This window comes from Borostomias antarcticus, assembly GCF_949987555.1.
Source record: "Borostomias antarcticus genome assembly, chromosome: 11".
Classification (NCBI taxonomy): Eukaryota; Metazoa; Chordata; class Actinopteri; order Stomiiformes; family Stomiidae; genus Borostomias; species Borostomias antarcticus.
Window position 1 is genome coordinate 3,781,090 of NC_140244.1, and position 14,421 is coordinate 3,795,510.

Genomic DNA, 14,421 nt, shown 5'->3' on the forward strand with positions numbered 1-14,421 from the left:
GAAGTGTGTAACGTTATTTACATTCCGCATGTATTATTTCAGTTCCGGGACTCAGGTCCTCGTAGTCGTTCAAAGTGTGTGACTTCCTTTTCCAAATATCATACTAATGTATACATGTTTGCGTATATAATATGTTTGTTTTTTTTACATAAATTCATATGATTTTGGTACTTTCTGCATTAGCTATGTCGCACGGATTTCTTACCCGGAAGTGATGTACATACATAACAGTGACTAATCATCCAAAAGGTGAGTTCAGCTGTCGCGACAAACCAATAAAGCTTTAATTTTATTTATCGTGTAACCTAATCTCTGTAATATGTTATCATAACAATTTCCACAGCCGACGCACTTGCACATTCATATTGTTCTCTGTTTGATGCGTCTGAAAAGCATGTGAACTCATAGACCTTTTGCTCCAATTTTGTCATGGTTGGTCTCAAAACATTTGATGCAGTTTTCGCGGTAGGTACAATTAGTTTACTCTATTGTGATCAGTCTTCGCTGGCTTTATTGATATCCACATCAGATGACTTAAAAAAATTTTGAGATTGAGTTTTCGATACAATGCCTCGAGGACATAGGTCACACTTGAATGCACAAAAATCTAAATTATTTTTTGTTATAAAAATAGAGATGACCTACTTACTATATTATACAGCACGTACGCTACATTTATCAGCTGCTTTGAAAGTGTCTTGGTGTCTTTCGTGGATTTATTTACTTTTATGAAAAACTGTTGTTGTTTTGTTGTTATTTTTGTGTGTCCCTTAGTTGCATTGATGGCGCAAATCCCCACGGTCAGCTGATGTGAAAACATGGACACATTGTCCAGCCACAGCTCATACCTCCTACAGCAGTTACAAGAACAGCGGATACAGGGACTACTGTGTGACTGCATGCTGGTGGTGAAAGGAGTCTGCTTCAAGGCCCACAAAAACGTCCTGGCTGCATTCAGTTCCTATTTCAGGTGCTTCAAATGTCATAAGTGAAAAGTTCATAAGTTATACACAAACCTTAACAGCAGCTATATTGTTGGCTAATCTGCTATTACCATTCAGAAATGGCTTTCAAATGTACAGTATTAGCTCCTTTTGTCAGTGAACTTGGAACTTTTTTTTTCATGCCCCCAGGTCTTTGTTCCAAAATTCACCAAGTCAGAAGAACGATGTGTTCCAGTTGGTCATTCAGGATGTGGGGGGCATCGGTCAGATACTGGACTACATGTACACTTCCCACCTGGATGTCAATCAAGACAATGTGCAAGCCTTGCTGGACATCGCCCAGTGCTTGCAGGTCCCTAATGTCCAGAGCATGTGCAACGCCTTCCTCAAACCCTCCCCTCCGGCCGCGGAGGCCCCGTCGTTCTCTCTGTCCGGCATCCTGACCTCAGAACACGACTGCCTCCTCGGATCGAGTCTTTCTCAAGATGTGGACCTCCAGTGCCCCTCCTCCGAAGCCCAGAAGCCATCTTTTGGTAGTGGGGACTCGGAGCATAACAGGAGACTGCCCGTCCCAACGCCTCACAGCAGTTCTACCTGTGAGACGACAGGCAGCGCTCAAGTCACCACGGAGAGGCAGCTGGTTCACGGCTACAAGCTGCGCAACTTCTACAACAAGCAGTACTCCAAGCAGAGGGCGACCAGCGGAGGCCAAGGTCCTTTGGTGGTGATCGAAGTGCAGCCGATGGAACTCGGAGTCACCCAGCCAGGTGGGAACATCTCTTTGTGTTCTGGGAATACAGCTCAACCAAACCCTCCAACATGTCCTCCGACGCAAGTCGAAAAGAGTTTTAGTTCAACGCTGCCGCCTGAAGAGCCTTTAACCACTCCTAGCTCTGAAGGAACAGATCCCACAGTCAACAAACCCGTGAGACCTAAGAAGGCTGTCTACCTGAAAAAATACAACTACTTGCGGTCCCAGAAGGCTCTGGAGGAGATGTGCGTTGAAGCGGTCGCCGAGCCGGTCTTCAGCTGCCCCAAAGAGAACGAACGACAAGAGCCGTTGGTCCACAGCGAACTTCCAGAAGCCCACGTCGACTACCTTGCTGCAGATAGCGAAGTGGTGTTGGAGTCCGTTTCGAGTACTGAACTTCCAGGTCCCCTTCCACTGACCGACCAAGAGGAACACGACCCGAAAGCTTTCAGCGAACCTCCCGAAGGGACAGGACTTAAGCAGTACTGCTGTGAGGTCTGTGGGAAGATCTTCAAACACCCGAGCAATCTTGAGCTCCACAAGCGCTCTCATACTGGTACGTAACTGGCATTACAAGATGTTACAGGGCATCAGAGGGGAGCAGCAGAGAAATTCATGCACATCAAACAAAGTGCAACAGGTACTCGACAAAAAAATACACTAAATGGACAAAAGTATTGGGACGCCTACACCTTACACCTACAGGAGCTTTTATGACATCCCATTCTAAATTCATAGTTGCCCCCCCTTTGTAGCTATAACAGCTTCCACTCTTCTGGGAAGGTTTTCTATCAGATTTCGAGTGTGTCTGTGGGAATTGTAGTCCATTCATCCAGAAGAGCATGTGTGAGGTCAGACACTGATGTTGGATGAGAGGGCCTTACATCACCAAGCCTCGGACGGAGTGGTGTAAAGCACTCTGGAGCAGTGGAAACGTGTTCTGTGGAGTGACGAATCACGCTTCTCTATCTGGCAGTCTGATGGACGAATCTGGGTTTGGCGAATGCCAGGAGAACATTACCTGCCTGATTGCATTATGCCAACTGTAAAGTTTGGTGGAGGAGGGATAATGGTCTGGGATTGTTTTTCTGGGTTGGCCTAGGCCCCTTAGTGATGCGCTTCTGGATGAATGGGCAAAAATTCCCACAGACACACTCCAAAATCTTGTAGAAAGCCTTCCCAGAAGAGTGGAAGCTGTTATCGCTGCAAAGGGGGGACCAACTCCACATTAATGCCTCAGAATTTAGAATGGGATTTCATAAAAGCTCCTGTAGGTGTAAGATGTAGGTGGCCCAATACTTTTAGTGCTACTAATTCCATATAGTGTATATACTTAGGACAGAGTGTATATACTTAGGACAGAGGATGTCTTAAAAAGTTAAAAAGTCTGCAAACCTTATACAGTTCCACTAATATGAATGATGTATGAGTAGTGGAATGTACAATGAGCATGGATAAAGTCCTATAGATATATAAATGAAACAATGGATTGTATGTTGTGTTGACAGGTGAAAAGCCATTTCAGTGTAACGTGTGCGGCAAAAACTTTTCACAGGTAAGAATGTGTTCTCTCATGCTGGAAATATGACCAATTGTGCAGTTAAGATCTCCAAGGGCATATTGCAGCAGTACTGCAGCATATTGCCTTTCGACCCACATGTTACTTAGCAGAGTGTCCAGGCAAAAGAAAGCATCCATTTGCAGAAATTCTGCTAACTTGTGCTTTATTTTGACAGGCGGGTAATTTGCAGACACATTTGCGGCGACACTCTGGAGAGAAACCTTACATCTGTGAACTGTGTGGAAAAAGGTAAAATCCCACGGTTCAGCACTCTGTCCATTCTTATTAAAGTTCATCTTATCTTATTGAAGAGATGGTGAATACACAGTACAGTGTGTGCTGGCAGAGTAAATTCTAGGCCACATTGTGTACGCATAAGACAATTCACAAGCAGTTGATCGATGGTTATCAACGAGACAACAAAAAGGTTGCTCTCTTCGGATAGCAGTGTGGTCTTGTAATGAAGCATTGTACTTGAGAATAGGGATGAGACGGTATGGATTTTTGCATTACGGTACGGTACGGTATCTAGTTACACGGTACGGTTTACGGTATTTCACGGTATACGGCATTTCACCTCCCCAACACACATAAAAAAAACAAGTATTTTACTTTGAAAGAACTACAGTGCAACACATGATGGAAAATACACACTATTGTACATAAGCTCAGTTTATTAATAGCAAGCTTATATTACATTACAAAATTAACTGTTGCAAGCAACTTGAAATGTGAAGTTTCAGCAGCGCATTATTGTGTAATACCGTAAACGTAATACCGTAAACACAGGGAATGTCACGGTTCTAATACCGTGGACATTTTATACCGCGGCACACGGTTTTACGGTATACAGTCTCATCCCTACTTGAGAAGAGGCCATGCTTTCAGTTTCTCTCTCCTTCTTTGTCACGCAGTTTCTCCGCCTCCGGTGACGTCCAGCGGCACATGGTGGTCCATACGGGAGACAGACCACATCTCTGTGATATATGCGGACGTGGTGAGCGCTACAACCAATAAACGACATTCGCCGCAATGGCAATGTGGAATAGGTTGTTGGAGCAATAACTCATGAGAGGGTGTGGTACTGTATATGGCCAATATACCACGGGTTGTGCTGCGGTCATAGGAACGAGGTGCAGCCGAGTGCCGTGATGATAAACCAGAGTGGTAGGCTGCAGGACGGATAGAACAACTCAAAATTAACATTGAATGTTTTCTGTGGAGGAGAAACCGTAATGTAACCAACAGACGGTTAAGAAATGGAACTAACGTTTTTACAGGCAGTAATAATTGTCGTAGTAATATTAACGGTAAAGAGGTTTTGCCCGTGGTATATTGTGAATATCCATCTTAACCAATCAGATTGCAAGGTCGGAACTACCCGTTGTATATTATTGTATCATTACCTGCGTTAAAAGTTAAGAAAATGTAAATGTGTATCAGAATATTCATCACATGGCGGCCGGGAGTATGTAATACATGAACGTCCTCATACGGACTGCATCGTTGATCTTCTTGCTCAGGATTCAGCAACTTCAGCAACTTGAAAGAGCACAAGAAGACCCACACCACAGATAAGACGTTCACCTGTGAGCAGTGCGGCAAGTCCTTCAACATGCACAGGAAGCTGCTGAAACACAAGGTCCGCCACTCCGGAGAGAAACCACACCGCTGTGAGACATGCGGTACGTTCCGGTCACTCTGTATGACTGGTGGGAAAGATATCTGTTGTTTGTCTGTTTGTCTGTTTGTTTGTTTGTTTGGTGTCTCATGGGGATCCTTAGGATTAACATAATCTTTAATACACGCTAATCCTTACCTGGGGGCGGCTGTAGCTCAGTGGGGATGGCTGTAGCTCAGTTGGTAGAGCGGGTCGTTCAGTGATCGAAGGGTCAGTGGTTCGAATCCCAGCTCCGACTGTCCACATGTCGAAGTGTCGTTGAGCAAGACACCTAACCCCAAATTGCTCCCAATGAGCAGGTTAGCACCTTGCATGGCAGCTACCGCCATTGGTGTATGAATGTGTGTGTGAATGGGTGAATGAGAGGCCATTGTAAAGCACTTTGAGTGCCGCTAAGGTGGAAAAGCACTATATAAGTGCAGTCCATTTACCATTAACCATTACCTGGGCCCTGCTGATTTCTGGATTAACACTGGATACTGAATGTGTCATTCTCTGCCCAGCAGTCACGTCAAGTCATGTTCATTGTAGATGTGGTCCTGAATACGGGTCCAGCATTTGCTGTGGACTCATATTCCTCTCCCCTTTTATTTCAGACTCTACATTACAAGTGCATTAAGTGCATCTCCTTTCTAAAACAAATGACTAAGAGCATAATCTAGTGCTGAAGGCAAAGTGCAAGAATAGCAATATAAAATGCAATAGGTGCTTAAGAGGGAGGATCGTTGTAGTACTTCTTGAAGAGATGAGTTTTGAGCATGAGATGAGTTTTGAGCTCTACCCACAATACATGTCATATTAAGCCCTTTCAATCAAGTATTTTAATCCTCAAAGAAAAGCACATTCAGCACAGAGATTTCACCACTATGGGTATCAAAGGGGTGGAACATTTCTGGAAACTTTGGACATGTTGACCTTTTTTCCTCCCAAAAGTTAGCCTATAACTGGGAACTTTAATTATATTTTATAAAATTATTTGAGGGTTTTCTTCTATTTTCATCCAATTTGGTAGCGAATTGACCCTGACCTAGTGTCCAGTTACCCCCTACTAACTGTTGAGGATTGGTTCAACCTAGACGGTCCTTGACTCTCATCTTGCGACCGTAATTCCGACATCAGACGGGATTTCTGCGGCGCAACGAATCCTCGAGCCGAGATTAAGATAAGCCACAAGTCCGATAGGCCACTCCCCCTGGGATCAGAAGCGCTTCATAACCAGTGTGATTGTGATGTATTAAAGGGAAGCGCTTCATAACCAGTGTGATTGTGATGTATCACAGGGAAGCGCTTCATAACCAGTGTGATTGTGATGTATCACAGGGAAGAGCTTAATAACCAGTGTGATTGTGATGTATCACAGGGAAGAGCTTAATAACCAGTGTGATTGTGATGTATCACAGGGAAGCGCTTCATAACCAGTGTGATTGTGATGTATCACAGGGAAGCGCTTCATCGGTTCTGGAGACCTGCAGCGGCACATGCGATCGCACACCGGCGAGAGACCCTACATCTGCCCCTGCGGCAAGAGCTTCACGCGCTCCGCCCTCCTGAGGAGACACAGCTCGCACTGCAAGGGCCCGCCGCCGGACGCCAGCCCGGACGCAGCGACCTCCGAAGACCCCGACGACTCCAACGGATCCCTGTTTTCCAAAACCGTCACCCGCGGCGAAGCCCCACAGCAAGCCCCCGCCGAGCGGCCGTTTCCCAGCATGATGGCCGCCCGCACCGGGCTAGAGAAGCCTTCGCCGCCGCCGCCGCCAACACCAGTGCACGTGGAGACGTCGGCTCCGGGCACGCACCTCGGCTCGCCGTCTCCCTCCAACGCCCTCCCGGAACTGCGGTCCCTCGTGCCCCATCACCTCCTCTCCTCCTCCTCTCAGCAGGAGAAGGGCTTCCCTCCCGCTCCGCCGCCAGACCTCCTGAAACTGGCCAAACCACACCTACCTCAAGAGGGCGCCGCCGCCTACGGCCCCTATCTGGAGAACGGGGCGGTCGGAGTGGACGTGCAGCAGGGGCCGGGGGGGGGAGGAGGTGCGATGGGGGGGAAGCCGTACCTACCCGCACCAGACAATCACTGTGGACAACCAGCGCCGAACCGACCGAGCGGCGCCCCCTACAGGGCCAACGAGGGACAGTTTTTCTCCAGTGTGACATTGTGGGGGCTGGCAATGAAAACCCTGCAGAATGACAATGACATGGAGCAGTGACTTTTGTTTTGAGCTGCCCAGAGTAGCCTGCACTTTGTTTTACAAAACCAGTAGTTTCACCAGTATCTGTATTACAGTTGCCTTTATTGAGAAATATGGCCCCAAAGTATTCAACACAACTGATAACTACACTAAATTGAACAAAATTATGCCCTGTGATTCTTTTTTTAATAATTAAACCCTTAAATGAAAGTAAGCAAGCAAGTTTCTTTTATAGCAAGCTGTACATTGATTTTACCATTTAACCACCTATAAGCACTACAGTATGTCTGAGCAGCTCCTGGTACTTTCAAACTTATCTTTACTGTAAAATTAATTATTAAAGTGCATAGTGAGTATTCTCATTCTGACAAATCCATGTAGTTTAATTTCACCACATCCTTCCAAACATGTGCCCCTCTTGTACAATACATGGCCATCAGATGTTTTCTATCTTGAACTGATGTAAGATATCGCTCAGGTATTTATGTTTGCATAAAATGCACTGCTTTATAACACGGTTGTTGTGTGGGTTGATAGCAAACAAGAATTGACAAAATGATGGACACAAAATGCAATGACATAACCCATTGCTTTCATTGTCAGTTGTTTTTGTACAGTAAAACTGGACATCCAAATAAGACACCAAGAATGAGAATTGTGTTGCCCAGTGGATGTACAGTACAGAAAATTGTCACCTATGAGGACAAATGTCTATAATCTCTGTAGTATTCACACTCATCTACTGTAGAACAGCCATTGCTCTTCCATAGCACTTGAGTTCTCACCACCTCCCTATGACAAAAAATAAAGCGTGATGAAATTAATATAGGCTAATTTAAATGTTCACAAGATTAATGGTTTGAGGTGTGGTACAGACCAGATACCAAGATGGTATCTGTAACATCTCATTTGTAGAAGACTGCTCATCAGAAAATAAACACTCGGCCACAGCTATATTTGTGCAGTAATGCAGTAATACAAAACAACACAGTAGTGAATGGGAGGTTATGGCGACGGAGTTGAGTGTGGCGTTTATCACCACAATCAAGTATAAAAGTGAATAGTGTACAGTAGGCTAAATCATTGATGTGACAATCAAAACAGCAGCTCTACTCCTCAACAGCAAACATTTGTGATGATTTTAAACGCTGTTTTATTGATAGTTATGTGACATTATTCTAGTGTTTTTTGATCAACGTTGTGTTGACTCCTTTCAGGGTGTTATATTGTTACATCACTTGCAGTGCCGACAGCATCCATAGCTGGAAGGGGCCGCTTGTGAGTATCGACTAGGAGACCTTGGCCATATCCAGGATCCACCTCGTAAATCGGCTGCGTCACACCTACCCCCCTCGTTCTCCGCACTAACAATCCCCTAGGACAAGACATTCTAACGGAATAAAGAAATCACGTAAATAGGTAAGAGATGTACTCTTAGTCGACAGTTGAAGATGCAGGTGAATCTTGATTGTTGTTATTTGTAAAGCAGCGCGGAGTAGGGATGCGGTTCTGAGCGCTTTGTGGATACTAAGCCTATTTACATTTCTCAGAGAGCAATCTCCGTTTCGCATCAAATTAACGAGATATTCAGATGTGGTTTCTCTTATCATTCGAATTATTATAGGCTAGATGTATTATGAAGGATTGCACCACAGGGGGAAAAAAATGCCATTCATAATTTAGACGACTCATTTCGTCAAGCAATCTCATAATGCGTTTATTCTTTCTTTGAACAGGCAGCAAATTTGCGTCAGATCTTTTTGGAAAATGGTTAAATTGGGGAATAATTTCAGTGACAAAAACGCCAAAGCCGTTTCAGAGGATGGATTCGACACCATTCCACTCATAACACCTTTAGATGCCAGTCAACTGCAGTTCCCTCCACTCGACAAGGTAAGCTTCACTCAATGAACTGACTCTTTGTTATTTCCTGTAACCCAGGCTATATAATAGCCTATGTTGCTAGCCTACAATAGCCCCGAAGGCCCATAGTAAGCTATTCTTTCCTAACCATTGGTAGGAATAGCCATAATCAATTAAGGCCCAAGGGCAATAGACATGGTTGACAGGTTTAATTATGTTTTTTGTATGGTACAGCTGCCAATTCCTCGAAAAGACCATGCAAGCAACCAGCTTTATGAATACCATGTGAGCTATGTAGCCTACATTTAGACCATAGCCTATATTTCACTCACAAAAATATATGCTATTGTTTGAAAAAGGATGATATGGATGGGTGACTTGATCTGGCGGGATAGGCTTTGTCCTTTACTGATATCCACTGTGCTTTAATGGATATATCCTTTCAGGTGGTGGTCAAGACCAAAACAGACTACGATGGGGAGCATAAGAAGGGCAAGCTGCGCTCTCCGAAAATCGCAGAGTTCTCAATAAGCATTATTGAGGGGGTATCTGAGCGACTCAAAGTAAGACTACATCTCTACATCTCCCAGCCACTTATTTTAGGAGTATTTCCACATGCGGTGTGTTGAATGATCAGAATTGTCAGAGATAGCCTACGCCAGGCTGTTCTTTCGGATTCCAATAGTTGCTACAATGTCCAGATAAACTACCAAAGTCACGTCCACGTCCTTAAACAATTTGAATGTCTTTTTGAGGAGTATTCCCAGACAGCAAGCGGATCTGGGCCATATATGGCCCGGAACTAAGCCACAAGGGCCAGATCTGGCCTGTATATGGCCCAGATCCGCTTGCTATCTGGGTTGGGTGCTATGTATCTAGAATGCATGCATTATCCCTAGAGCCTGGATCAAAGTCAGACACATTTGCATCCTTCCTCTACAGTGTACAAACCAACTAAATGCTAAATCTCGGAGAGCCCCTTTAAGAGTCTGTCATAATTTTTAGAGTAAATCTACCACATTTAACAGACACATAAAAAAGCATTGAGCTAGAGTGTATTGGAACAGCAAACTGATACATTTTCTGAGCAAGTAAGCTTTTCTGAGTGGGTGTTATGCAATTTATTAGTGATAAAATCTGCCAAGGCATGCAGCAAGACACACACACACACACACACACACACACACACACACACTCCAGTCACCCTCCCTCTCCTCCAGGTCCTGCCTGTTGACCATGATGCTATATTGGGAAAACAGGATTCGTTTAACCCCGCCCCAACCCCTCATTAATGCTGCTGCCATGGCGACGGCCTTGTAATGCCTGTCACTCTCATCCCTGCTGTGAAGCTTCCTGAAGCTCAAGCAGATGTGTTGCTTATAGATCACCTGGCAGGTGATTATTGCAACATATGCTGATGATCATCTATTGTGAGAGGTGTGAGTCAATAATCGCTGTGGCTAGACTAGAGGAGGTGGATGGATGGATGGATGGATGGATGGATGGATGGATGGATGGATGGATGGATGGACAGAGATAGATGAATAGATAGATGGATGGATCCACATTTTTATTTTCTAGTTATCTTCTATAATTCGTGACATAATCCAGACACAAAATGATGATAGATTAAACTCTCTCTGCACAGATTTCCGAACGTTTTTTGTGCTTGCTGAAAGTAATCGAAATCTTTATTACTGTTTAGATAGCTTGAAGGATGCTAAACAGTATTAAGAACTGGTTTAATATGGAACAGTTAGATAAATAGATGGATGGATAGAGTGAAAGAAAGAAAGAAAGAAAGAAAGAAAGAAAGAAAGAAAGAAAGAAAGAAAGAAAGAAAGAAAGAAAGAAAGAAAGAAAGAAAAAGAAAGACAAAATAAAGGTGAATTGAGTGAGATGGTGAAAGAGGCTTGGCATTCATGAATATTTTAAGGTTTCTATCTTAAAAGACTTGTTTGGTATTTAGCATTATAAGCCCTGTTATAAGGTTATTTACCATCATATACAACGGTTCATATCAATATTTTGATGAACTGTGCACTCTTGATATATTATACATAATGGATCTATATGGGCATATAGAATATCCTTAATATAAAAACACCATTAACTCATGTTTTCAAAGACAGGAAACTCACTGCACATGACTGCTAGTGAGCAACAGAACTACAAAACTATCCAAAACATGTCAGAAGTAGGCCTATTTTCGGTTTGCGGTTGAATCTAAACCTCTCCAGCTTTGGTGTCTATACAAGGATGTAATAAAATGATCAATAAAACCCGATATGAAGCATACTTAGGGACAGTTGTTATGTAAGAGCATTAACGAACACCAGTGGCCATTCAGTGAGTTGATGGTGTTTTCTTAAGGATATTCTCTATGCCCATAGAGATCCATTGTGTACTTACTGTAGCTGTCATGAGCAATGAGCACTAGAAATCTCAAGAGTGCACAGTTCGTCAAAATGTTGATATGGGCCGTTGTATATGATTGTATATGATAACCTTATAACAGAACTTATAATGCTCAATACCAAACTAGGCCTTTACGTGTCTAAATAAATGAGCAAGTAATTAATTAAATATATCACATATAGACAGCTCCTTTGAGCTTCATATGTAATGTATAATGTATGTATGTATGTATCAAAACATGAGTATAAGCTACAGTATAGCAGGAAGAAGCATGTCAGCACCAAAGCTGGAACAGTGAATCTATCTTAAACAGCTTAAAGTCAGATCATAGCCTCATATACTAGAATAAATCTGTCAGGGCTACTAAAATAAAATAAAATAAAATACGTAGTGCCTAAAACCATGCCAAGCCTTATCAGAGAGTGGTTAGAAGCACCAGAAACCATTATATAACCCCCAGGCGATGTACAAGGACAGTATGTGCTCAGCATGTTACAGTTTAATCCACCTCCATACATTTCCTGATAAGGTCTACGTGACTGAAATATTTGGCATATAAGCAATGAATAGCTTTCTGTCTGTATTGAGAAGATACTGTAGGGCATTTCCCCAGTGAAGCCATACTGTACTTGGGATATGTGAGAATGCCAGCAGCCGTTCGGTAACCCAGAACCCACCCCCTCCCCTCCCCCACCTCCAGGTCACCCTGCTGGTTATCTGTGCGTTGGCCTTCCTGGTCTGTGTGGTGTTTCTGGTGGTTTACAAAGTCTACCAGTACGAGCAGCCTTGTCCGGAGGGCTTCGTGTACACGGTAAGCATATTTCCTGACTGATAACTCACCATCCTAATCATATGTCATGTCTTTGTCTGTGAATATACCTTGTTATTTATTACATGTGTTTGCACTACTTACCTGTATTCTGCTGTGGTATTATAGAGTTATTTTAACTCCAAAGACACTTTATTTTATTCTCATTAAGGGATTTGAAGGGATACGGTCAAATCCAAGAAGCATTTCTTCATGACCAAGTTGATTCCAGCTTCATATTATTCATGACCCCACATAGTTAAGTAAATACCTCCCCATATTATGGCTGTAAGTCTTTGCCGAATGCCTGGATAATCTTGTTGCTATGGTGAAACATTTCTATCCGTTTTCCCTTGTGGCGAGTATGAGCTAATTTCCTTTGATAAGCTAATAGGTTTTCACAGACGGCGCTAAACACGGTACAACTGCTCTCAGTATTGATGTTTCTCTGCTGTTTTCCACCTTTCTCTGATGAAGGGCGTCTCTTGTAGTGTTCTCGTTAGTGTTCGTATTTTATACATCTGTTTGCTCGGTTCTGTTTCTGTGGCAAATCATGTTCCCACTCCATTTTATGTACTTCCTCCCACTCTTTCCCTCAGTATATTTATTTGCATCTGTACTCGTGCTCTGAGGCTTGTTTCATTGCTCTCTTATCATGTGCTGAGTCATTGTTTTCTCTCTCCCCTCTCTCTCTCTCTCTCTTCCTCTCTCTTTCTCCTCTTCTGTTTACAGCAGAATGTTTATTTTCTCACCCTCCGCTTTCATACCTCCTCCGGACTAAATTCAGATTTATGGATTAAATATTAAAGAACTGGCACAATAAACAGGGCTTAAACCCTCTCTAGCCCAGGCTCAAAAACACTATCTACACTTTGGAAGCATGTATGAAGAATTAAGTGTTCTTGTTCTGTCCCTGCGTCATCTCTGCCCCCTTCCTGTTTATGTATTCCTCAATGCGTTTGTTCTTGTGCTACTGTAAATCATTGTTTTTCTCTCTCTCCCTCGATCCCTCCCTCTCTCTCTCTCCCTCCCTCTCTCTCTCTCCCTCTTTCCCTCCCTCTCTCTCTCCATCCCTCTCTCTCTCTTTCCCTCCCTCTCTCTCTCTCTCCCTCCCTCTCTCTCTCTCTCCCTCTCTCTCTCTCTCTTTCCCTCCCTCTCTCTCTCCCTCCTTCCCTCCCTCTCTCTCCCTCCCTCTCTCTCTCTCTCTCTTACCCTCCCTCTCTCCCTCCCTCTCTCCCTCCCTCCCTCTCTCTCCCTCCCTCCCTCTCTCTCTCTCTCTCCCTCCCTCCCTCCCTCCCTCCCTCCCTCCCTCTCTCTCTCCCTCCCTCTCTCTCTCCCTCCCTCCCTCCCTCTCTCTCTCCCTCCCTCCCTCTCTCTCTCTCTCTCTCTCTCTCCCTCCCTCTCTCTCTCTCTCTCTCTCCCTCCCTCCCTCCCTACCCCCGTCCACACAGCAGCAGGGCCGGTGCTTGTCGGCGGGGATGTACGGCTACTACCCCCCCCAGGGCCCGGGCGGGCGGGGCCGCCTCTTCACCATCATCAACCACTACAACATGGCCAGGCAGACCATCACCCGGTCTGTGTCCCCCTGGATGACCGTCATGTCCGAGGAGAAGGTCACCCAGCGGGAGACGGAGACCACCCAGAAGCTGGCCTAAGACGGGAGGAGGGTGACGACGGGGGGTGGGGGACGGGGGGGTCTCGTTTGACCAGGTCAAAGATCGATATACATGGTGTGCAATTCAAGCAAACCTCAAATCCGGTCATTCCGGGTCTTTTTTGAGCGGCCGGGGAGAAATGGCCGTCCCTAAGCGTACTGTTTAAATCATCCAAAGTCCATGTTTTAATTGTATTAGACAACTACAGAATTATGTCAGGTGGGAAATGTAGTTTTAATTCGTTAAATTAGGTGATTTCTAGTGTAGAAACTGCAGTTAGGTGGATTTCTGGTTTGTTTGAATAGCATTTGTGGTTATTTATTTACATTTTAAAAGTGGCTAACACGTACACATAGAGAAGTAACTAGCCACGTACACAAATACTGACATGTACACAAACACACACTTGTTGACACAGCTGTCTTACAAATGTACATACACATACGTAACGGAGAGCAACTATTACTTCAGTACTCAAATTGTGAAATGACTGTGAACCATGTTGTCAGCGTAGCTTGAATAAACTTACATGCACGCATGACATTAAGCTA

General features: G+C 44.2%; 2 protein-coding genes across 2 annotated transcripts; both read left to right on the forward strand.

Moving 5' to 3' along the window:
- Positions 1–818: 818 nt before the first annotated feature.
- zbtb49 (zinc finger and BTB domain containing 49) lies at positions 819–7,144 on the forward strand (the record flags this gene model as incomplete). The annotated part of the gene is made up of 7 exons (XM_084445729.1): positions 819–970; positions 1,134–2,251; positions 3,204–3,250; positions 3,432–3,505; positions 4,171–4,253; positions 4,780–4,941; positions 6,378–7,144. 7 exons carry the CDS (start codon positions 819–821, stop codon positions 7,142–7,144), a joined length of 2,403 nt encoding a protein of 800 aa, XP_084301855.1.
- A 1,749-nt stretch (positions 7,145–8,893) lies between these two features.
- LOC311315051 (neuronal vesicle trafficking-associated protein 1-like) lies at positions 8,894–13,870 on the forward strand (the record flags this gene model as incomplete). The annotated part of the gene is made up of 4 exons (XM_084445647.1): positions 8,894–9,019; positions 9,436–9,552; positions 12,108–12,218; positions 13,670–13,870. 4 exons carry the CDS (start codon positions 8,894–8,896, stop codon positions 13,868–13,870), a joined length of 555 nt encoding a protein of 184 aa, XP_084301773.1.
- Between the last annotated feature and the right edge of the window lie 551 nt (positions 13,871–14,421).